At 29.4% G+C, this 24,012-nt stretch overlaps 3 protein-coding genes across 4 annotated transcripts in view; 1 reads left to right on the forward strand and 2 right to left on the reverse strand.

Annotated features, from left to right (window-relative positions):
* Positions 1 to 15,052, reverse strand: part of LOC111036530 (MKL/myocardin-like protein 1) — a 63,920-nt gene extending 48,868 nt beyond the window's left edge. Inside the window, exon 1 of the mRNA XM_022318569.1 lies at positions 14,779 to 15,052. The gene's annotated coding sequence lies outside the window, so the exon portion shown is untranslated. The remainder of the gene's footprint in view (positions 1 to 14,778) is intronic.
* Positions 15,053 to 15,226: 174 nt separating this feature from the next.
* Positions 15,227 to 21,747, forward strand: LOC111036529 (ATP-dependent RNA helicase DHX8). Its single transcript, XM_022318565.1, has 18 exons — positions 15,227 to 15,427; positions 16,656 to 16,741; positions 16,819 to 17,039; positions 17,113 to 17,529; positions 17,658 to 17,853; positions 17,935 to 18,044; positions 18,106 to 18,250; positions 18,323 to 18,493; positions 18,680 to 18,842; positions 18,914 to 19,095; positions 19,173 to 19,420; positions 19,529 to 20,054; positions 20,133 to 20,273; positions 20,349 to 20,489; positions 20,558 to 20,710; positions 20,774 to 21,099; positions 21,166 to 21,345; positions 21,429 to 21,747. The coding sequence occupies exons 1-18, from the start codon at positions 15,334 to 15,336 to the stop codon at positions 21,649 to 21,651; spliced, it is 3,723 nt and encodes a 1,240-aa protein (XP_022174257.1). The 5' UTR covers positions 15,227 to 15,333; the 3' UTR covers positions 21,652 to 21,747.
* On the reverse strand, positions 21,672 to 23,733 carry LOC111036532 (RNA-binding protein 40-like). 2 transcript variants are annotated; one of them, XM_022318571.1, is made up of 4 exons: positions 23,381 to 23,733; positions 23,097 to 23,308; positions 22,023 to 23,027; positions 21,672 to 21,940 (listed from the first exon to the last, which is right to left on the reverse strand). In XM_022318571.1, the coding sequence occupies exons 2-4, from the start codon at positions 23,237 to 23,239 to the stop codon at positions 21,778 to 21,780; spliced, it is 1,311 nt and encodes a 436-aa protein (XP_022174263.1). In that variant the 5' UTR covers positions 23,240 to 23,308; positions 23,381 to 23,733; the 3' UTR covers positions 21,672 to 21,777. The 2 variants fall into 2 exon arrangements, with proteins under 2 accessions (XP_022174263.1, XP_022174265.1); XM_022318573.1 differs by having other exon boundaries at positions 23,377 to 23,733.
* Positions 23,734 to 24,012: the final 279 nt, after the last annotated feature.

The raw sequence follows: 24,012 nt of genomic DNA on the forward strand, positions 1-24,012 counted from the left end.
TCCTTCCTATATGTTAAGCATTTTCTTATTTACATAAAAAAAACTATTCGTTTTGATTTTCGATATTAATATACATGAACATTTTTATAAAAGTGTTCTGGTTCATATAATTAAATTAAGAATATATGTTAGGCTGCCATTTTAAACATAGGTAAGGGTTAATTTATAAGATGTTTGATTTTATTAGTACCTAATATAAAAAAATGTCATTAAAAGACCGAGAATTTTATATTTTAGTTAAAATTATTGTACATCTATTTCTCGACCAAATTATCATGTACAAGCATTCGTTTTACAGAAAGCTTATTAAAAATAATTTTTTCGTGAGACATAGCTGATCTACAAGACTCCTTTGGCTGAATGATCCGGTTGAAAAGAAATTATCTTTCAACCCAACCGTGGGTGTAAAGAGCTATGGACGGACAGCATTTTTATTGGTTTCTTCAGTTATTTATGTTAAACTTCGTGGCTATTTGGCAAAACCTCGTTAAACATAAATTTTGGTTGACGGGCAGACGAAAATGTTGGCATACAAAATTTTAGATTTCAGTGTTCCGGTGTATTAATCAAATTAAATACAGCAAACACTAGGAGAAATCGAATTTTTATTTAAAAAAGAACTGTTAATTTGGAAGAAATTAAACAATTATATTTAATTAGTGAAAAAATATATTCATTAGATAATTTAAAAAAATAAAAAAGAAAGCCTGACTATTACTATAATTGTGTAACTCCAATTTCCGTAAAACGATCATTTAAACTTAAAAATGCCTATTGTTTTTGTTAGTTCATTCTCATCTCGTGACATATAAAATATCAACTTTAAATAAATGTATGCAATAAACTATACAGGTTCAACTACAGGGATGATTGCCTTGTCATAAATTAATAATAATCGAGTTATAATATTATTATAGAAATACATTTAAGAAGTCGTTCAACTTTAAGTAGGTATAATATAATACATTCATGTAAGTTGCAAAAATACCCATATAATAGTATTACAATATACTAATTGTAAGTTTAACTTATAACTGTGTTAAAATATTATTAATACACTTTGAAAAGGGAGGGAAGTAGGTAATAGCTCTATAGTAGAGTAGAGGAGTCGAGTGTACCTCGTCATTGATATAGGCACAGTAATGGACGTGTTAAATTTGAATTCAAAAATCATCGTGTACGATGAAAATAAACGATTGTGAGCGAAGAAGAACTAAATGTTTGATAACCAATAGGTTACCAAACATTTATTATACTAGGTAATAATATTAACATTTTAACAAATACCTACTCGCATTTTTTTTTAGTTTTTCAAATTATTTTTAAAAAGTAGGTAAGTACTAAGAATTTTTAATTTTGACTCCCCAAATTGTACCTACTAACCAATTGTCAACAAAAAAACCTCCATCAAAGTTGATAACTTTTTTTACTAAAAAGTATTTTTGCTCAAATAATTCTAGATACATTTAAATTTAATTAATTAATTTTTACCCGTTAAAATTCTGATACATTTATAATATATTTTATTATTTATTCGCAGCGGATATATTTCATACGTACAGTATATAATACACTATATATATTGTAGCAAGTACTGCAGCAGGACGAATAATAAATTCTTAAAACATGATACACAAAAATTGTAAATTGTTATTTATATATCACTGTGTTGAAAGTATAAATGCGACATACATTTCAAAAATTGTATTCTAGAAATTAATTCAAATTAATAGTTTTCGTAAAGAAAAAAAAGAAAAAAAAAGAAGTTGATGGATTTAATGATAACTGAAAAAAAAATACTAATATTTTGTGAAGACTCGTGTGAAATTTTAAAACCATAAGTAAGCAGTATTTTACTATATATGAATTAAAAAAACAAAATTACTAGATATAAATAGCATTGCACCTGCCTATGTAGCCGTCTATACTTTGACCCCACAACTTATTCATATTACATAATATATAATATAGTGATTGTCTTTCGTATATTATACTAGATTTTGGCCGATGCATCTTTAGGGCATAAGAAGAATAGTTTTTTTTCTCCTCGAAGCTAAGGTAACAACACATAATAAATCATCAAAAATAACAAGCACACATGTAGTTGTAATTTTGGGGTGACAATTTATACGATTTTGACAACGTGTGCTTATTTATATAAAAGAAAAATACGTACGTAAAACTCTCTACAGACGTTTAACGTGACAATTTCCACGGACTAACAAATCATATTTTCTGGCATCGACATCGGGACACGTACGCCTGTAACACACCGTATGCACCATAAACCCACTGCAGACGCCCCACGTACACGAGTGTAATTTATTTTGACGCCCGAAACTCCCCGAACCTTTAGATTCATTTTCTTTTATATCGTTTACATTTGTAATATTATGTATATAAATATTATACATATATGTATGTATACCGAAGCTTATAATAACTTTATTATTTTAAAATGTGTTGTCAAGACCACAGCGGCGCAGCAGAAAAAATCTTCATTAAAGAAAGTCATACTAGTTAATCTAAAAAAGATTTTGTAATTTACCACGCATCATTCTTACGCCCCGTAAACACATGGTTGTCATAAAAATTGCAGGAACCTCAAAAAGTTGTATTTTTATTCAAATCTATTTAATGAAAAAATTAACATCAAGAAATTTGTAAAACGTCAGTATATAAAATTCTATTTTTACCAAGATATGAAATATCGCTGATGCGGACATATATTGGCGAGCATTTTCTCTGTTTATTATTATTGTTATTGCTGGAAGGAGTAAAAAAATTAATTGCACAACGACCATCGGGATTATGTAATACACACACGTATACTTTACAACACGTAAATTTTAAATAAATCCTGTAGAAAGGGAAATATATCTGCAATCTCAAACAAAACGATAAGAGTGGCAAGCCAAAAATATAAACAACACTTTAGTGTGGTGTAGCAGTTGCAGAAATACTTTACATACAATTTAAAATGATGTTAATAATCAAGAGTGAATCATATGTGATTAGTTAAAAAAGAGTGAATCTAAAGAACAAAGTTACTATAGGACAAATTATAAAATGCTGGCAAGGTGTTTTTTTTTATTAAGAAAAAAAAATAAGAATAAGATTAGTGTCTAACGAATTATTATTAATATTATAGAATGTTTCGACCATTATACTTCAACGATGAAGATACTTGAAATAATGCGGCCATTATTGTTAAGTATAAACATTAAGCGTTGTTTAATTGTAACATGCCTCTCAATATAAATGACACGGTTATACAGTTAATAAGTTGTTTCGCATAAATTGCCTGGAAAATGAATTTTTTTTATCTATTTACTCCAATAAAAAAACGAATGTGTTTAAATATAGGACCTGATTGAGGACTTTCCCTGCAGGGCCTGCACACAGAAAAAGCCTATAGTGTTTTCAGCTTAAAATTTTACGAAGTTACCACTTTTTATGGTTTAAAATGAATAGATTGTGAGAAAAATAATTTTAAAAAAACTTAATCATATTTTTTTTTCATGTACAAAATGTATGAAGCTGTTAAATAGTTACTGACTAACGGCTAACAAAAACTTGAAAAAAATGTATGCACCTACCAGTAACATCTACTGTGTTGTAATTGGAATGTCGGACTATGCATCCACTATTTTGTCAGTGCATGAAATATATAATATAAATATACATATATAATGTTTATGATATATTTTATACGATTTTTTTCTCCGAAAATTATGAGTCTTAACGATGGCAAAAATTATAATAACTGTTATTGTACCGAATATTTTTATCATTTGGGTCATTGAGTCAAAATTAATGAAACCATAAAAAAAATTGAATTCAAAAATTAATATTAATATTTCAATTACATTTATACTAAGAGTAAATACATAACGATAATAGTCTGAAACAAAAAAGCACCTCGGTAATGCAGAGAATAGAAAATTAAGAAAAACATAAACATTTTTATTTTAAACAATGAACCAACTTTTGAAATATAATTTTTTATTTGAAATAGTAATAAGTATGAAAATACAGATATAGTAATTTATATAAATATAAATATTTATTATGTTTAAATGGTACTTCTGTCATTATACTTAAATGTATTACTTTCTTTATATTAGCATTCTTAAGTAATAACAAACTAATACTTAAAAAATCTTATATATTTTGATATTTTAATTAATCATTAGTGATGTTACTGATATAATTATATTATAACACTGTGATTAATTAAAAAATTACGTGAAACTCAATGCGACCAATATTTTATAATGTTCATACAAGGGTAAGAACCACGATGAGAACAGTATCGGTCTGACGTAGGTACAACTGTAATTATTCTAAAATGCATACATATATTTATAAGTTAATATTGGTACTTTTACTTCATATTATCTTAATCAATAGATTATAAATGTATGAAGATCGAAAAAACTGCGCTTGTCTCAATTAGATAAGTATTACTACACGTTTTAAAATCTGATTTAGGATTCTTAAAGGAGTTGTGTTTATAATGATGATAAACTTTTCTTTTTTATCTAACAATATTCAGAGCATAGTTACCCAATATAATCATAACTTGTAACTATTAAATGTAGACGAATTGCATCGAATGATTCAAATGAATTATAGACTTTCTTTTACACATTTTTTAGTTTCACTAACTTATTGTCAAATACGCAAATACAAACAGACATACCTATAGCTTTGATGTGAGCAAAAGAGACAACATACGCAAAAAAAAATGCTTTGAATTTCTATTTTAAAACTGTGTCCAACCTTAGGGACAAACATCCTGTTCCTTTAAAGCGCTAAAGCGAAACGTTGATGTTAATATTTTTTTTGTTAAACAAATCCTAAATATATCATTTCCAAACAGAAGTCCATCAAATACCAACCAACAAACAAAATTTAATAAAATCAAAAAATAATTTTAAATAAACATACATTTTCTATGCATATAACTTGATATAATAAAATAAGTAAGAAAAAAAAAACAATTTAATATACAACATTATAAAATCCCTTAAATATAAATTAACTTTTCTATATTAAAATTAATTGTTTTTTATTATTTAAGATTTATGATTTAAACTTACAAGAGTAACTCATTAGAATTTTAAAATAATAGCTCATTCTTGGTTCTAACTGTCGCATAACTGTATACAATATCATCAAAATTTCAAGGATAAGGTTTAATGAAAAGTTTTAAAAATACATTTCTTTTAAGCTTTGAAAAAATGTACAAGATGATTATATTTGGTAAACATGAAAAAAATAATTTTTGAAAATAATTTTCAGATATTTAATTCATTGCAATAATACAATATTTTTGAAAAAAATTATATTAATACTATTTCTTATCGTTCGGGGTACCTAATACTTATCATTTTGGAGCTTTTAATTTTATGAATGACTATTATTACTGCTGATTATTTTTCTAAGAATCTCAATATAGAAAAATCTAGTTTCAAATGAGTCAAAATATTGGCTCACTATACGTAAGAAATTAAATAGGTATGCTGTCATTTAAAAAATTTTAAATTTTAAAAATGTTTAGCAATATAAAATTATAAAATATTTCATTTTTTCAATAATGAACTATTGTAATTTGTGATGAGTTCAATTTATCTAAAAAAATGTTTTCACGGATTGTTAAACTTAAAGTTTACCGTAAGATTCGGCCTTTTTATAAACTTTTAACACTTAACTAAACTTACTTTTCTAATAAAAAACTTCACCAACTTATTTTTATCAAGCTTATATTTGACTGTCATGATTTAAAATAATAATAACCATTTCCCCGATACTACATTATTTATTTTATATTGGCGAAATAAAATTTAAATGATAAATATATACATTATATATATACTAATACATTTATTTATTTTTACATTCAAATCGTTAAAAATAAATAAAATTTTAAAAATTGACGCATATACTAAATGCATGTCATTATGCAACGAAAGTGTTGCTATTGCGTCATTTACATGTTCTAAATTTATCACTAGGTATTATTTTTATTGATACTATTAGAATACATAGTAAATTTGGACAGGTAATAATCAAATTGATTCAAGTCAAATCGACAAGAAAACATTTTGGTAAGGAACAATAATTTATTCGGTTATAATTATTTAATTCTTAAGCAAATAATAATCCATAACTTATCAGACACTACTTTCGTGACAATGTTATTCAAAAATATATTGTGTTTTAATTATATTCATATAATACGCATAATGCAATAATGCATCCACAAAAAACCCATATTCGTACATAGTAAAAATGTAGCTAATTAGTTGCTCGGAAGTGCAATAATTACAATAAGTACCCTGTCAATCGTCAATAACGACAAAGTAGGAGAGGGTGGAATTACTTTTACTCGCAGTTGACCTACTTACATTATTTCAGTGTTGGCCCAGCCAATTAGGCAGGCCTGAATATGTAAGTCTATTTGTTTAAATGACGCGTTTTTATGGGCGTCTACAGATTCGTGTCATATATGATTGAAGTTCCAAATTCAGATAGCTCAAACTCCGCCCACGGTCATTAAAAAATAGGGGGGCAAATTTAAAAAAAAAAATGTAGGCTGAGCGGGAAGTCAGCATTTCTAAATTTAAGTCACTGAAACAGTAAGGAAAAACAAATTGAGCCTGAGTGCCAACTGTCAACTATAATCCGCACTAAGAGCCGTTCCAGATCCACTAACGGCGACGAATCGACTGAGTATACTGGACAGACAGAGTAGACGTAAATATAATGACAAAAAAATCTGATGATTTATTAATTTCAAAAATTTTGTAACACAAAAGTTAAAATTCTGGGGGAGGGATTTACTGATAAGAACACACAGACAGCATTCGCCACAATTTTTTCGCTTCTAAATAAGAAAAAAAAGTACAAAGTTACACGATACTACAGTACCTACCTAATAATATCACATAAATGCATAACTCTATATAATATGAAGAAGCAGTAAAAAAATACTCAATTACTGCAATCGTTCTACACCGTAAATATTGCATTTTTTAATACTTTTAAATTGATGTTCGTAAAAACTGCACATTTATCGACCACCATTATACATTGTAAATCTATGTATTTTTCTTATTATTTGTTGACTGTTGTTGTCAGAAATAAATATTTAATGAGCTTTCAAAGTTATAGTTCCGATTTACAGTATAATTTCCAAGTATATATTGTAAAATATATAAATAATGCGATGCACCCATAAAAAAAATGAAATAATATTGAAACTTTACTAAAGAAGTAATTTATTAACATACACAGAAAATTGAATGTTACATCATAATACAGAGTGCTCAAATAATACTCACCCCCGTTTATCATTATATTATAATGAATTAATTCAAATTCTGATTTTTGTATTTTTAAACATAGGTAATTACTTAAATTAAATATTTTCAAGTTATCTAGATTTTTTTGTACTACTTAAGGAATGTCCTATGAACCTATTTTTTTTTCAAATCCCTCTTTTTACTGTTAATTATTTAGTACATATATTTTTTTTTATGTTAATTTAACTAACGAATTCAAATTTCTAACAAGTAATTTTCAGTTATTAAAATGTTTATACTTAAACATAAGTGGGTAACAGTGCTTCAAAAATATGATTACAAAAATATAAAATAAAGGTAATATTAGATCCAATAACAGCGCTTATAATTCTAGAAACATTTTTACAAATTATATATGCTGATAGATTTATATTAATTACTAAAGTGTTTAAGTCATCATAGCTCTCATATCTTCCGAGCCCATTATCGTGGAGTGTGGACCTGTTTATAATTTAATGTTAAAGAACTCAAAAACTACTCGTTCGAACTCAAATTTTGATAATTTAAAATTTCCAGAAAAATAATCCGCTAAACAATTTGTTGAAAAAAATGGTTTTCTTACAAAAATTAGAGGTTGGTGTATTCACAGGTTAAGTAATTAGACACTTACGTAGAAGAACATAACTAAAAATCTCGAGAATCTAAAAATATAACCTTAAAGTATATTTGAAAAATTAAAAAAATAAGATTTTGAATAGCTGCATTATTGAGGAAAAATGTGGGAAAATTATTGATGAATCACCCTGTATAGTGTACACAATACAGTTATCAAAGTTCGCGTTATCACGGCATGACTGTTTATACATAACACTAGTCAAACAGTATGAAAATAAAATCATAATATTATACATACTACACTATCGAGTCTATTAAATCTTACGTTAAAGTTTGAAATACGTCGTCCAAATGTTTAGTATTTTTAGTGACAATATTTAAATTAATAATTTAAAACTATTTGTTTTTAGGTTAGGTTTTTTTGGCATGATATACAGCACTCACGAACAAGATAATCCTCATCGGCCATTTTAATGGCATATTCTATCTGTAGTAGTAGCTTAATAAAATAACCGACTGGAAATTGGAATAAACATAAAAGGACACAAATATCCTATAATCTTAGTTAACAGCCGAGTTAACAGCAGACATAAAAAAATTTAAGAAAAGGGTCTTACAAAATAAACTATGCATAAAAATATATATAAGTATAACTATACGTATATTTTTTTATTTAATGAATCCCAAACGTTTTTTTTTAAAACAACATAATATGTTAATATTTATATTTCGAAACGATTGGCGTTATATAGGTGATTCCATTTAATAGTAAACAACTATCAGACATTTCTGAGACTCAAGACTAGAATAAACTGACTTTTGATTGTTAAATTATGTGTCTAATAATAAAAAATAACATAGGTGCTATTAAATTCAAACTATACCATCAAAAATGTATACAATAAAAATATATATATCATAATTATTTTACTTAAAAGTAAGGTATAAAATATACTAGCTGATCGATAAAACTATAAAAGAGTATTATATGGGGTATTATACTGGTAAAATTGAAGAAATATTTTTAAAAGACTGGTATACCAATAATGCACTAATAATTTGAATTTTTTTCGTTTGCAGTACTAGAATTTTTAGTTTAGAATGATAAAGAATTGGTTATACATACATATATTTTACTTTCCTCTGTGTAGTGGTCGTATCCATCAAAATTTAAATATATTATATTAATTTAACATACGCTTTATGTATTAGCTAAAACATTCACGATAAAAAAAATCAATAGTTTCCTATTAAAAATTCTCAACAAATTAACAACATATTTTTATAGACGATTGTCGTATGGGTACACTGCAAACAGCTAGTAAAAAACATAAACCGAAACAACTGCAGTATATTATTTGAATTATAAGTACATGCGCATATATTTTCACTCCCATAAGCTTATCTATATATCTACGTTAATATTTGCAAATGTCACGTATGCTCATTTTTCGCTTGTATTATTTGTATTACACAAACAAAAGGTAAATATTAAAGGAACATGAACATTTTACATTTATACGGTTATAAATTACTATCGTTAGTACAATGTAGGTATAATAATAATGTATTATTACTATTATTATTATTATTATTATTATTAGGAGAAACAGCTGCTAATAGACTTTCCACCGGCAACAAAAATATGACGGTCCAAGCTGTCAGCTCACAACTCTGATCTCGGGAAGTCGGTACAATATCGCTCATACCCAATGTATAAGGTCGGTGGAGTTTTTAAACAATTTAAAAAGAACAGCGGTAAAGGCTACGTTATTATTTTAATGTAATAATTAATAATAAACGGGCTCGAAGGAATAATACGTGGTACGTACTCGTACAAATCTCAACCACTGTGGTATTGTTGATAAAAAAAAGGAACGTATACCTATTAATAATATTATTATACAAGCGATGAAGGACTGTACCACTATACGACACACGATTTCTTAATATGTAATTTCATAAACTCAAAACTAAAAAGTTATATAATACGATATTATAAAATCACACATAATAATATATCACATCTATACATACTATTATATTTTATATTTGTACCGTTCGTACAAGAGTCACGACGTTAAGTTAGCAACAATCGGAGCAATAATTGTTATCTCGTCATTAAGCAAATATGCAATTCAGTAGTTCGAAGAATGCTGTTTTCTAGTCTAAAAATATTCATAAGCCGTTTATATTTTGTCGGGTTCTCGACCAAAAGCCATTTTTCCACCCACGTAACGGCCGAACATATTCACGCATTTACACACACTCACACTCGGAAACACGAGGTACATTATAACTTATTGCGTAAAAGTCACACACGACGCACGCAGACACACACATACAATAAAGCCAATACGCCAGCCTAATATTACCTACCTATAATATAAGCTTGATAAGTAGGTATACATCCAACGAATCAAAAACAACGGTATAATTAATATTTCATCCCCACAGTAGCGGTGGTTAGGTAACCTATTAAATTTGCTCTTGGACAACTTTGAACACCACATACTTATAAGAAACTTAGGAGTGGGCAAAGACAAATCACATCCATACAACAAATACTTATTATTGGCTATTGGCTTATATGTTTCAATATAAATCTGATGTTAATATTTATTTGAATTTTTTGTTACCATATATAAGTAAATCAAATATTAAGAATCGAAGGATTTAAATGGTTTATATTTTTGTAACGATATTGACAATGTCTATTAATGATAACTATAAGTAGTTCCTAATAACAACTCATAACATTATTTAAATATCACTATCACATTATTTGGAACTAAAGCTCCTCTTATAATAATCAAATCCTAAGTCTACCAACGACGACATATCCGAAGACGTCAACCTGAACTTTGATATATACGGTAGTGTGATAATATGTACAGCATAAATCGAACGCATAAATCACAATAACGCACAACTGCACAGAAGAATCGCTGTGATTGAGCGACAATTTTTACAAATCAGCATAGCCACGTATGTATATACATTAATGGCAAAAATATCATACAACATTATTCAAACAGTTGAACACTCGTGATTTAAGACATAGTCCTCAAACAATTGTAACTTTATGTTTATATATCTGTTATCAGCTGGTTAGCATTAACCGACACTTAACCGGACATTGTAAGAACTAACGTTAGACAAAAATTACGAGTACCCGTGCACTGACCCAGCAAAAAGTATATACACACAGGCACACAGCGGATATTTAAGCATACTAATTACCTATATTATAAAATTCTGGATACACGATTTTTGGTAGTAGGGCGGGGCGTACTGGGGCCGAAATATAGACTATACGAGACTTTTATAGAGAACGCTGTATGTACGAGTACCTAATGTGTTTTGAATTTACGAAAATTTATCACGCGCAGTAAAAAGTAAGCAATAATATAATAACAATAATAATATGCAAAAGCCAATGGACATAATAATATTATACATGCCAAAATAATACCAGTACATTGTGCGCGTGCATGCGGCGTCGTTCCAGTTAAGCCAAATAATAAAATAAGGCCATAAACCATGTGCCAGCGCCAAACATAAAATGAGTCATTTGTTTTCGTATGACACAAAAAAGCTCTAAGCCGCTGCCCCAAGACGTGGTGCAGGCGGGGGCGAGACAGACCGGTGGGGCTATTTATAGTCGTTAAGAGTTTCGCTGGCCGACAAGAGAAAATGGTCAACAACTTTACACACCGCACACACATACACGAACGGGCGCAAGCGCACACTTATTTCATACTCATGATGTATACCACGGGTGTGTTTTGCGGCCAAATGCAAACGACGTATGCAGATGCGAAAAAAATAAAATATAGAAATATTATCGCTGACACTGGCAAACACACGAGGCGATGCCCTTCAGAGTCTACCAAAGAAAAAAGTTGCAAAAAGATTCTGCAGCTATCTCGATTATCGGTACTACAATATCCCGCAGAGATTAGGCGATTAGCACTTCCAGTTTTGTCACAGCAGAGCAGGTCTCCCGCCTGATACAAATATCAGAAAAAGAATTCTAACGAGCACTCCGATGTCGGACACTCGGACCAGTCACATATACCTGTGACATGACATCCGTAAACAACTCTTCTGTATGGCTGTATAACGGTACGCCAATAATATGCCATCCACCATAAGCCATGCGATATCGGATATCCTAAATAACAAATATTAAATAACGATGTCGTGCTGTGCATGGTATAGAAACGTACAATAATTCTCGAAGCACTTGCATGCCTATCATTTTTAATATTATATTAATATCAACTGTAGTAAACGATTTAAAACGACGAGATGTATTCAACTACCATAATGGAGTATAATCTAACTACCACTTTTGTATTGTAACAAAAATATACCTATGTTAAGCTCAAATTCATAGGGGAACCTGTTAAATCTATAGTTATTAGTATTTATTCTAAGGCGTTTCTAGCCACACAGCTGTAGCAGTTTAGATTAAACGCTGGTACCTATAGAAACTTTCGATATAAATTGTATTATTAACAAAGCAAATTTAATCAAAAAATATATAGGTACACGAAAAAGTATGAAATCACACCGATTGTCAACATTATTGTTCTATCATTGCCGTAATTAAGGGGGTGAGGTGCTAGCACCAATAAAAATGTAGCCATACTTAATACTAAACATAAAAAAAAAATACTTAGAGGAAAAATATTGATCAGGTAGGTACTCGTATTATAAAGATTGAGAAGGTAAAAATACTTTTATTCCGCTTAATAGTTTGGTCAAAAACCAATAGTTATAAATTATAAATAATTCTATTACAGGTATAGTAGGGTGCCTCAGAAACCACAACATTGATGTATTTAGGTGATGCACACCATACATAATAGCATAGAAAGTATTTTACACAGTTCCTATAGATTTTTTAGTTTTAAAAATGACTTCATTGCCAATGATTATCATTCTTTAAACAAACACATAAAGATTGTGAAATAATTTTGCCTAAATCAATAGGCTATAAGTTCAAAACTCAGAATTCAAAATTCAAATAAACCTAATTCTGATTAGATCAACTACCTAATTCTGATTAGATTCTAACTTATTTTATTATCGATATTCACAATACACTAAAATAAATGTTTATATTTTAACTTTATATGATACTACTGAAGTCTAAAATAGACTTATTTATCATTATAAATTATTGGTTAGTAGTTACATAGTATTACTAAACCAAATATTGCAATTTTGAATAGAATTTACAACTGATTTTAGATAAATTAATTTTTACATCAGTTTTAGAGCACATCATAAAGAAAAAAAAAATCAATATTATCGCCAAACATTATAATCAATCATGAGTCATTACGTTGTGTGGTAACAAAAAAAAACACAACTAGGTATGTAGTATAGTTTCAGTTTGTTCTACCAACACACATTTCAATTAATATGGACCAGTTGAATTAATTATTTCCAAATAATAATGGTTAAATTCAATATTTCATAAAAACAACTATTAGTTCCTACCTAAACTACTATTATTCTATCTCAATAAAGATATAAATAAGTGTGATGAAGAACTAGCAATGTTATACGCATACCTACAAACAAAATTATAAGCCACATGAAAAAAAAAAATAATTGAATGATACAAAAACGTGTAGTTCATGTTTTCATTTTTGTTAATTTAAAGATTTAACTTACTAACTATCACCGTTTAATAATATCCCAGGGAAAATATACCATTTGTAGGATATACATATAATCTCAATTATAATTTACCTAGTCAAATAAATGTAATGACTTATTAGTTATTATAATATTTTAGTAAATATAAATGGGAGTATAAGTTAAATTGTAAATCAGAAATTCATTAATTTGTTGAATAAAAACATGTAAACAAATTCACTTTTTAACATACCTACCTACTTCATAATAAATGAAAATGAAATCATTAATGATCATTATTATTTATTTATGTAGGTCAAGGTTAACTTTATGATATATAATTTAAGATATCGATGGATAAAAATGGACAAAAATGCTTTATCATTGTTATAATAGTGGATTTATGTATTTGAAGAAAAAGTTAGTTTAGTATAAACAAAGGCACTTTGTCCCAGCCTATTTAGTTTCTAAATATTATGATTGTACAAGTTATTTAAAACAACCAAACCACAAGGTCAATAATTTGCTCAATAGGTGCAAATTTAAAAGTAATTAATCAAAGTTAAAAAAATATTTTTTCTTTGAAACTTAATAATCGTATACCTATTTCAAGTCAATGAATAAAATGTCAATGAATAAAATGTCAATGATAAAAAAAAGCACAGTGTTTTTAAATGGTTATCATTTTTATACATAGAGTACATACCCAAAAGTAAACATTGATAAACTAAATTCTATAATATTAGTAATGGGTGCAACAATATAATATTTTTAAGTAAAAAAAATTAGATCTATACCTAGATATGTTGGTTTTAGTCTCTCTATACATTTATCAACACAACTACCTACTTAAACAACATTACATGTACCAAAATATTGAGCATAATAACTACATAATACACAACTTTTGTACCTAATTATGACGTAGTTAATAAACACTTTAGTAAATAATAGTGACAGAAACTAGATACTATCTACACAACCACAACCTAACAAAAAAAATATTTAACTCTTTGGTTGTATCAATACAACAACCAAAACAGCAAGTAAAAACCTATTAGATAAGTATCAAAGAAAATGTGGAAATCATTTGACTACTAATGTCTAACAGACATTTTGGTATTTTGTCTATATAGGCTAAACTACGCGATTTTATTTCACTATTGCCTAGTCAATAATAGTCAAAAAATACACTCACATTATGGCGTTTATGGACGAATTCCGATGGATACTATAATATCTGAGTTGATATTCATTATTCTAATTTTTCTTTTGGTTGTCTGCATCTACAAATTATTGAATTTCGCAGTATATTCATTGACACTGACACTGGTTATTTACCCTAAGCACCAAACTACAAAACATACAAGAAAACGTAAACGAAATAATGATAACATCGACTTAAGTCTCGTTTTATTCGAAAAATATAATATGAATTTTTTTATGTGTAGGTATTACAAATTACAATAATAATAATAATAATAATAATAATAGTTGAATCGTATTGAAAAGTCTCTCGTTTCAATGATAAGCATATCGCCAACCTGACGGAAACTAAATGGAATCATTTTCACAGCGTTGGGGCTCCCGATTCATATCAATTGTTTTCAAACATTTTTAAAATAATAAAAACACTATTTTTGTTGTTCACTGATAATATTCCGTCGGTTTATATTTTTTTTAATCACTGATCATTGATCAATGATCTATGATCATGCTTTAAGTAGTTTAAAAGTTAAGACTTGTGGATGAAATGGATGAATTACCAAAATTGGAACATTTGTCATTAGTGTCGAAAATATGTACCGAATTAGAAAATCATTTGGGACTCAACGACAAAGATTTGGGTAAGACATCATTACTTAAACTCATATTTCCTTATTATTATTAAGTATTCTAAATTTATATTCCTTATATTATATATACTAAATAAACTAAGAAATTATTTCTTCCATAACTTGACCTGCTCACTAACAGTAAAAAAAGGGTAATTCTGGAAGGCAACCCGTAATTGCCTTGAACAGAAAAATACCCAAGCCCTACTAAAAAATAAGAACGGTAATTGGTGTAAAACAAATAAAGAGCTAGCAAAGTCTTTTGTTCATACCTCACGAATGTCTTCCGACCTCACATTGGCTACAACATTCCTGGCAAAAATATTGAAAACTCTCTTCTGCTCTATCAAACCGTTTTCTCCTGGGGAAATCCAATACTGCATAAAATAAGCATTTAAAACAAAAATGTCACCTTTTAAACTTAAGACAAAATTCCCTATATTATCTCCTAAGTAAACATTCCAAACAACCTACAAAATAAATTGTTGCTTTACAAATCTCTTATGAACCATTTTGGACTTATGGTGTCCAATTATGAGGAGCGGCATAAAAATCTAACATTTATAAAATACAAACATTCTAATTATATCACTCCCTATAATTACTAAACCTTCCTTTGATGTAGAGAACGGTAAAGAATCATACACTGCACTCAAATTTGACTGTCACCGAAAAGGCCACATCCTACTACAAATACTTCCACTCCCGCCTTGGGAACCATTCAAATCCATTTATTCTGCTCTCAGTTAACACTCCTGTCCCCTGGTGATCTACCGAAAAGGCTTTAAAGGTGTCTTGACTTGACTCAGTTAAATTAAACAGTTAAAAATAAAAACTAATATGTAATAACATTGTACCTACCTAATCAGTGTTCAGTTCACCATAAAAATGGTGATTGTTAATTTAATTTTTTTTTAATTTTTTATAATTGAAATTATTATAAGAGAATATTATATATTTTATACATATATTTATTAAATGTCAAAAAAATTGAGCTTCCTAAAAATCTTTCAAATTCATTAAAATTTAAATGTAGTTCACATTCTAGTTCAATTTAACAAAAACTAGGAACATTTGAGTTTCATTCACTAAATATAAACGTACGTTTCTTCTTTCCAAACCCTGTATGTAATATAGTCTAATCATGTAGTCAATATCTGAGTTAATCATTACAGATTGTATATATTTCAATAAATGCTATAAAAAAATATTTAAAATTATATATTTGATTAATTTCTAGCTGAATTTATTATTGACCTGGCTTACAAAAACGATACATTAGAAGCATTCAAAAAAGCTCTTCTGCAAAATGGAGCTGAATTTTCAGTTAGTTCACATTACTACCACATACATTATACAAGTAAATGTATGTTTTTATTAATTATTATTTTTTTTTTTTTAAGGATTCATTCATTGCCAATTTGCTACGTATTATACAACACATGCAACCGAAAACATCTAAACGATCAGGACATAAATCATATGATAATATTGAAAAAAGTGACACATTGGCATGTAAATTTCCTGGTTTAGCAATACCTAATGACCTTGTTGGTGAAGAAAATGACCCCATTAGTGCTGTCATGGCAGAATTAGAGTCTTTTGCTCCAATTCTTAGCACCAAGTATGAATTAATTTTATAAAAAAAATAATTAAACTATTAATTAATAATATTGTATTTAATTAATTATTTTTAGTGGCACTGAAGATGAAACTAACAAGCCAAGTGCTTCAGATGATAAACGTCTGTCTAGAAGTCGATCTAAGAGTCATGATCGACAACACAGGAGGCGAAATTCTAAAAACAGAAGTAGGAGTCGAGAAAAACATCGTGGAGACAAAGGTCATGATAAACAGAGAGATAGACAAAAGGATAGGAGTCGTGATAGACATAGGAATAGAAGTCGTGACAGACAAAGGGATAGAAGTCGTGATAGACAGAGGAATAGAAGTCGTGATAGACAAAGGGATAGAAGTCATGATAGACAGAGGGATAGACTGAGAGGTAGAAGTCGTGATAGACATGACAGAAATCGTGATAGACCAGGGGATAGAAGTCGTGATAAATATGACAGAAGCAATGATGGACAAAGAAGAGACAAACATGAAAAAGAGTACGTTATTTAATGTTTTCCATATTCATTAAATGCACATAATAGAGTTCCAATTTATGCCAATTTTTGCATGTCTTGTGTAAAAACCAATTTTTAATATATTTGAATATTTCTGTGGTTTTGTTTAGAATTGAATCAAAGAGCAAATTTCCAGAATTGGGAAAAGTGTATCCTGGTAAAGTCTTGAACATTGTAGACTTTGGTTGTTTTGTACAACTTGATATGTTTCGTCAATCCCAAGGGCTTGTACACATTTCACAATTACGTCAAAAAGGAAGAGTGACTTCTGTCAGTGATGTCGTTTCTAGAGGTGATAAAGTCATGGTAAGTAATTATCTTTTAGCAACATCGACATGTTTAAAAACTCTGTGAATTGTCAAAATATTAGTTATTCAATTTGTACAGGTAAAAGTTTTATCAATAAGTGGTAACCAAAAAATTTCATTATCCATGAAAGATGTTGATCAAGACACTGGAGAAGACTTAAACCCAATGATACAGCCTGAAGATTTAGAGTATGATATAATATATCAAAATAACATAATATCTTTATTACTTCTGCTTTAATTATTTTAGTGAAGACGATGATATGATGGGTGGTCGTAACCCTGATAGACCTACTTCCTTATTAGAACTACAGACAATTGCTGATGCTGATGAAATGACTAATTTAAAACGTATGAATAAGATTTCATCTCCAGAGCGCTGGGAAATAAAACAAGTAAATTTAGATAAATAAATGTAAAAATAATATATTTTCTTACTTAATTTGTTTTTTAATTATTAACTTTAGATGTTATCAGCCAATTGTATTGACAAAAGTGAACTTCCTGATTTTGATGAAGAAACTGGTATTTTACCGAAAGATAACACTGAAGAAGAACAAGATATTGAAATCGAAATTGTTGAAGACGAACCTCCATTTTTACATGGACATGGTAGAAATCTCCACGATCTCAGCCCAGTATGCATTAGAAATAGATCAAAATTATAAACTTTCATGTTAGGCTCTTGTGTGGTTACATTGATTTGCTTATTTACTATTTAGTATCATCATAAATTAACTTTTATTAACATCTTATTTATACATCTCGCGGTATTTATATTTTTAACCATTATAAATGTATAACAGTTTTAACTATTTTCTTAGGTTCGTATAGTTAAAAATCCAGATGGTTCTCTTGCTCAAGCAGCTATGATGCAAAGTGCATTGTCCAAGGAACGTCGAGAACATAAAATGTTAGCACGTGAACAAGAAATGGACTCTGTTCCTAAAAATGTTACTAAAAATTGGATTGATCCTCTACCAGATAGTAAGTGATATTAAGTTGTATTATATAAAATGCACTTATAATGATTGCATATAACTTTGAAAAATGTTTAGATGATAGTAGGCAGTTAGCTTCAAACATGCGAGGAATTGGTTTGACTGCCCAAGATGTACCAGAATGGAAAAAACACGTTATTGGCGGTAAAAAAAGTTCATTTGGAATGAAGACCAACTTGACCCTCTTAGAACAGAGACAAAGTTTACCGATTTACAAACTCAAAGATGAACTCATCAAAGTAATACTTATAATACATCTTTAAGTGAAATTTAAGTTATAACAAATGTACATATTATTTATATTCATTTACTATAGGCTGTAACTGACAACCAAATATTGATAGTCATTGGAGAAACTGGTTCAGGAAAAACAACTCAGATTACTCAATATTTAGCCGAAGCTGGGTTTACATCAAGAGGTAAAATCGGGTGTACTCAACCTAGAAGAGTGGCAGCCATGTCAGTTGCAAAGAGGGTGTCTGAAGAATTCGGATGCAGATTAGGGCAAGAAGTTGGTTACACTATTCGTTTTGAAGATTGCACTAGTCCAGAGACTGTAATCAAGTAAGATTGATTATTAATTATCTGATTTATGATAATATTAGTAGTATAAAATATTTGCCCTACTAGTATTCTTTGAAAGTCCAACAAAATATTTTTTATTGTTTTTAGATACATGACAGACGGCATGTTGCTGCGTGAATGTCTAGTAGATTTTGACCTAAAAAACTATTCTGTGATCATGTTGGATGAAGCTCACGAAAGGACAATAAACACTGACGTTTTATTTGGATTATTAAAACAAGCTGTCACGAAAAGGAAAGAACTAAAACTAATTGTCACATCTGCCACTCTAGACGCTGTGAAATTTTCACAATACTTTTTTGAAGCACCCATATTCACAATTCCTGGACGTACATTCCCTGTAGAAGTTTTATATACTAAAGAACCTGAAACTGATTATCTGGATGCATCACTTATTACAATTATGCAAATACATTTACGTGAACCACCTGGTGACGTATTGCTCTTCTTAACTGGTCAAGAAGAAATTGATACAGCTTGTGAAATTTTATATGAGAGAATGAAGTCATTAGGTCCTGATATACCAGAGTTAATTATTTTACCTGTGTATTCGGCTCTACCTAGTGAAATGCAAACTAGAATTTTTGAAGCAGCTCCTCCTGGATCTCGAAAAGTATAAATAAACCATGAAAAATTTGTTTTTGAAAATTAACTTAAATATATATTATCATGATTATATTTTTTTACTCAGGTTGTTATAGCTACCAACATTGCTGAGACTTCATTGACGATTGATGGTATCTATTATGTCGTCGATCCTGGATTTGTAAAACAAAAAGTTTATAATTCAAAAACTGGAATGGACTCTTTGGTTGTAACTCCAATTTCACAAGTACGTCAGTTTTGTAATTACTTTTTAAATATTGTGATTGTTACACTTAAATAAAATTATATATTGTAATTTTAGGCACAAGCCAAACAAAGAGCTGGTCGTGCTGGCCGTACCGGACCAGGTAAATGTTATAGACTTTATACAGAGAGAGCCTATCGAGATGAAATGTTGCCAACCCCTGTTCCTGAGATACAACGTACAAATTTAGCAACCACAGTATGTTGTTAAATATTTAATTTCACTCATTTGTCACAATTTAAATTTAAAAATGATTTACTCTCCAGGTATTGCAACTGAAAACTATGGGCATTAATGATTTACTTCATTTCGACTTCATGGATGCTCCACCGGTTGAAAGTTTAATCATGGCCTTGGAATCATTACATTCTTTGAGTGCATTAGATGATGAAGGTCTACTTACCAGATTGGGAAGACGAGTATGTATCTGCTTTAAATAATTTGAATGTTTAATGAAGAAAACTATTATTATATGATTTAAGATGGCAGAATTTCCATTGGAACCTAACCTCTCCAAAATGTTGATAATGTCTGTTCATCTTCAATGTTCAGAAGAAATATTGACTATTGTATCCATGCTTTCTGTTCAAAATGTCTTCTATAGACCAAAAGATAAGCAAGCATTGGCTGATCAGAAAAAAGCAAAGTTCAATCAAGTTGAGGGAGATCACTTAACTCTTCTGGCAGTGTACAACTCTTGGAAAAACAATAAGTTTAGTAATGCATGGTGCTATGAGAATTTTGTCCAAGTACGAACACTCAAACGAGCCCAAGATGTACGTAAACAATTGCTTGGAATCATGGATAGGTAATTATTAAACTATATATACTTTTCACTAATACATTTTTTAAATGTACTTATACATTTTTGTAGACATAAGTTAGATGTTGTTTCGGCTGGTAAAAACACAGCTCGAATACAGAAAGCTATTTGCTCTGGATTTTTCCGCAATGCATCTAAAAAAGATCCACAAGAAGGTTATCGTACTCTTGTTGATGGACAGGCAGTCTATATTCATCCTAGCAGTGCTTTGTTCAACAGGCAACCTGAATGGTTTGTATTAATAAACAAATATATTAATTATACACTAATATCAAGCTAAATGAAACTCAAGAATAAATGTATTTTATTATCAGGGTAATGTATCACGAGCTAGTTCAAACAACCAAAGAATACATGCGTGAGGTAACAACAATAGATCCAAGGTGGCTTGTTGAATTTGCACCAGCTTTCTTCAAATTCTCTGATCCAACCAAGTTGAGCAAATTCAAAAAGAACCAACGACTAGAACCACTTTACAACAAATATGAAGAACCAAATTCATGGAGAATTTCAAGAGTGCGAAGGAGAAGAAATTAAATTTTTTTTGTATATTAATAATTCTTTATGTATGACTCAAGTATGAGTATGAATGTATGACATTTTAAATATAAACATATGTACAAGTGATTATAATTTCTACGCATTAAATTATTGTATTAATACTTATTTTGCCGTAGCTGATCTGGCAAATTGTACGATCATAGGTTTGTCTTTTAAAATATATCCATTAGTTTCTTTCAATGCCTGTTTGGCGTTTTCCACACTTGGTAATGTCACAAATGCTTGACCCTTCATACGTCCATCTTGCATTAATCTTACATCAAACCTGCAAATATTGAACATAAACAATAAGATATTCTAACAAAAATTAATATAGTAATTGTAATACAAAAAATAATTTTACTAACATAGTTCCTGGTTTAAGATCGTCAGATGTGATAAATCTCTTATAAATATATTTTAAATCATTATCCACCACTGTTTTTGCTAAATTTTTTATGTATAATCTACATGATGGAGCTCCAGGATAATAATTCTTAAAAATAGGCATATTATTCATATCTTTATCGGACAATCTATTAGTAGCTAATTCTTCTCTACTGATACAATCTCCTGTTATATCATCATCTGACTCGCTTTCTTTTTTAGCTTCTTCTTTATTTGTACTTTTTACTGAGTATATTACACCAAATCCTCCTTCAGAATCAGCAGTAGGCCCCTCGGCTGGTTTTAGTTCTGCCGAAACTTTAACTTCGATTTTCTTTGGTATCTCGCATTCAACAGTGTCAAAAACATTGGCCAATTCAACTTTGGCCTTTTTTGATGCTGTAATTGCAACTTTTTTTAAACGCTTAGGTTTTATGACTTTAAAGATTTTCTTTTTCAACACAGATAATTTAGGTTCTACATTATGATCACTTTCATCATTACTTTCCATTTCTGATTCTGAAAGCTCTGGATCAGTTTCATCAGTAGTCGTAAACTTATCTGCAGTTTCTATTTTCATAAACTTATTCAGGGGGAAACCTATGACAGGTTCAAAAGGTGCTGGCAGGTTCATACGATTCATCAAATGTAAGACTTGATAGTAAAATTTCTGATTACAAGCTAATGCATTGGCAATATTTGACAGTATGTGTGGGTTTGGATCAGGATAACTATAGTGCAGATGATGTGGTGGTGGTTGGTTAAGGTCGATTGCAGCTGACCAACTATTTAATTTTTGTAAATAATCCTCTTGTAACTGTTTTATTTTGTCAGTATTGCATTCAGTTACTGGTAGTGGTTTAGGACATTTCATTAGGTTGGTGTCAAGATCATTTACAGACAATTCGACAGACAACCTATAGCCCAATAGTTCTTTTTGATGCAACCGTTGAATAACGGCCTCGGCAAATTCTTGGGATTCAAACCTACAAAATATGAACAGTGTGCAGTGGACAAAAAAACAAATACATGGAATATTTAAAAAAGTTAGATACCTTGCATACGCTATACATCTCCGCTCCGTTTTCGATGTTAATATTTTAACATACTTGGCGCCAAAATACTTGAGAAATTCTTCTTTTTCTTCAGACGAAATTTGTGGAGGAAAATGGCGCACTATGATTGTAGCAGATGCCATAATTTTTACTTAAACTGAACATGAACAATATAAACCAATAAATTATAGTATCCTTTATGAATCTAAGTCCTGAAACAAATAAATAGTCAGCAATACAGACAAAATTGTTCCCAATACAGTTTTAAATAAAAACTTACGTACGTAGCTATAACAAATAATTATTAGGTACAATCATATAATGTACCGACCACATGAGAAATATTACACCTCATCCAGAGATGTTATCGAAGAAAATTATTTATGTAGCCAAATAGTACAGTTTAATGTTTTGGGTAACTTGTAAATACTAAGTTTTGGGTAGGTTAGATAGTTAATGTAGTTAGAGACTTAAAATATAACCATTAACAACAACATTTTGCGAAATTATAGCATTTGGTAAAATTTAGTCATAACTCATGAATCGAATATTCACATTACAATATTTTGGAAGTTTGGAACTGTGAGACTCCTCAAAGTACCGCCAAATGCCAATTGGCACCAATTTGACTTATCACTTATCACTTAAGCCGCACTAAACATAGATCTCAGTCTTATCACTGTCTCGCGTGACATAGATAATAAATAAGTGATAATAAAAATGATATCATCGAAGATCGCCGATCAAAAACGAAGATAAAATCGTACTTATACGTTAGCTCTAAAGAGTAGAGAGAGAGCCTTAATAATAGTACTAATAATAATATTAAGGCTCTCTAGTAAGCTCTATCTAGCTGCAGCCATAGACGTTTCGTCACAGATTCGTTTTTAAAAGTTCAAAACGACGGCGGCACAAT

The sequence above is a fragment of the Myzus persicae genome, unplaced genomic scaffold (assembly GCF_001856785.1).
Source record: "Myzus persicae strain clone G006 unplaced genomic scaffold, MPER_G0061.0, whole genome shotgun sequence".
NCBI lineage: Eukaryota > Metazoa > Arthropoda > Insecta > Hemiptera > Aphididae > Myzus > Myzus persicae.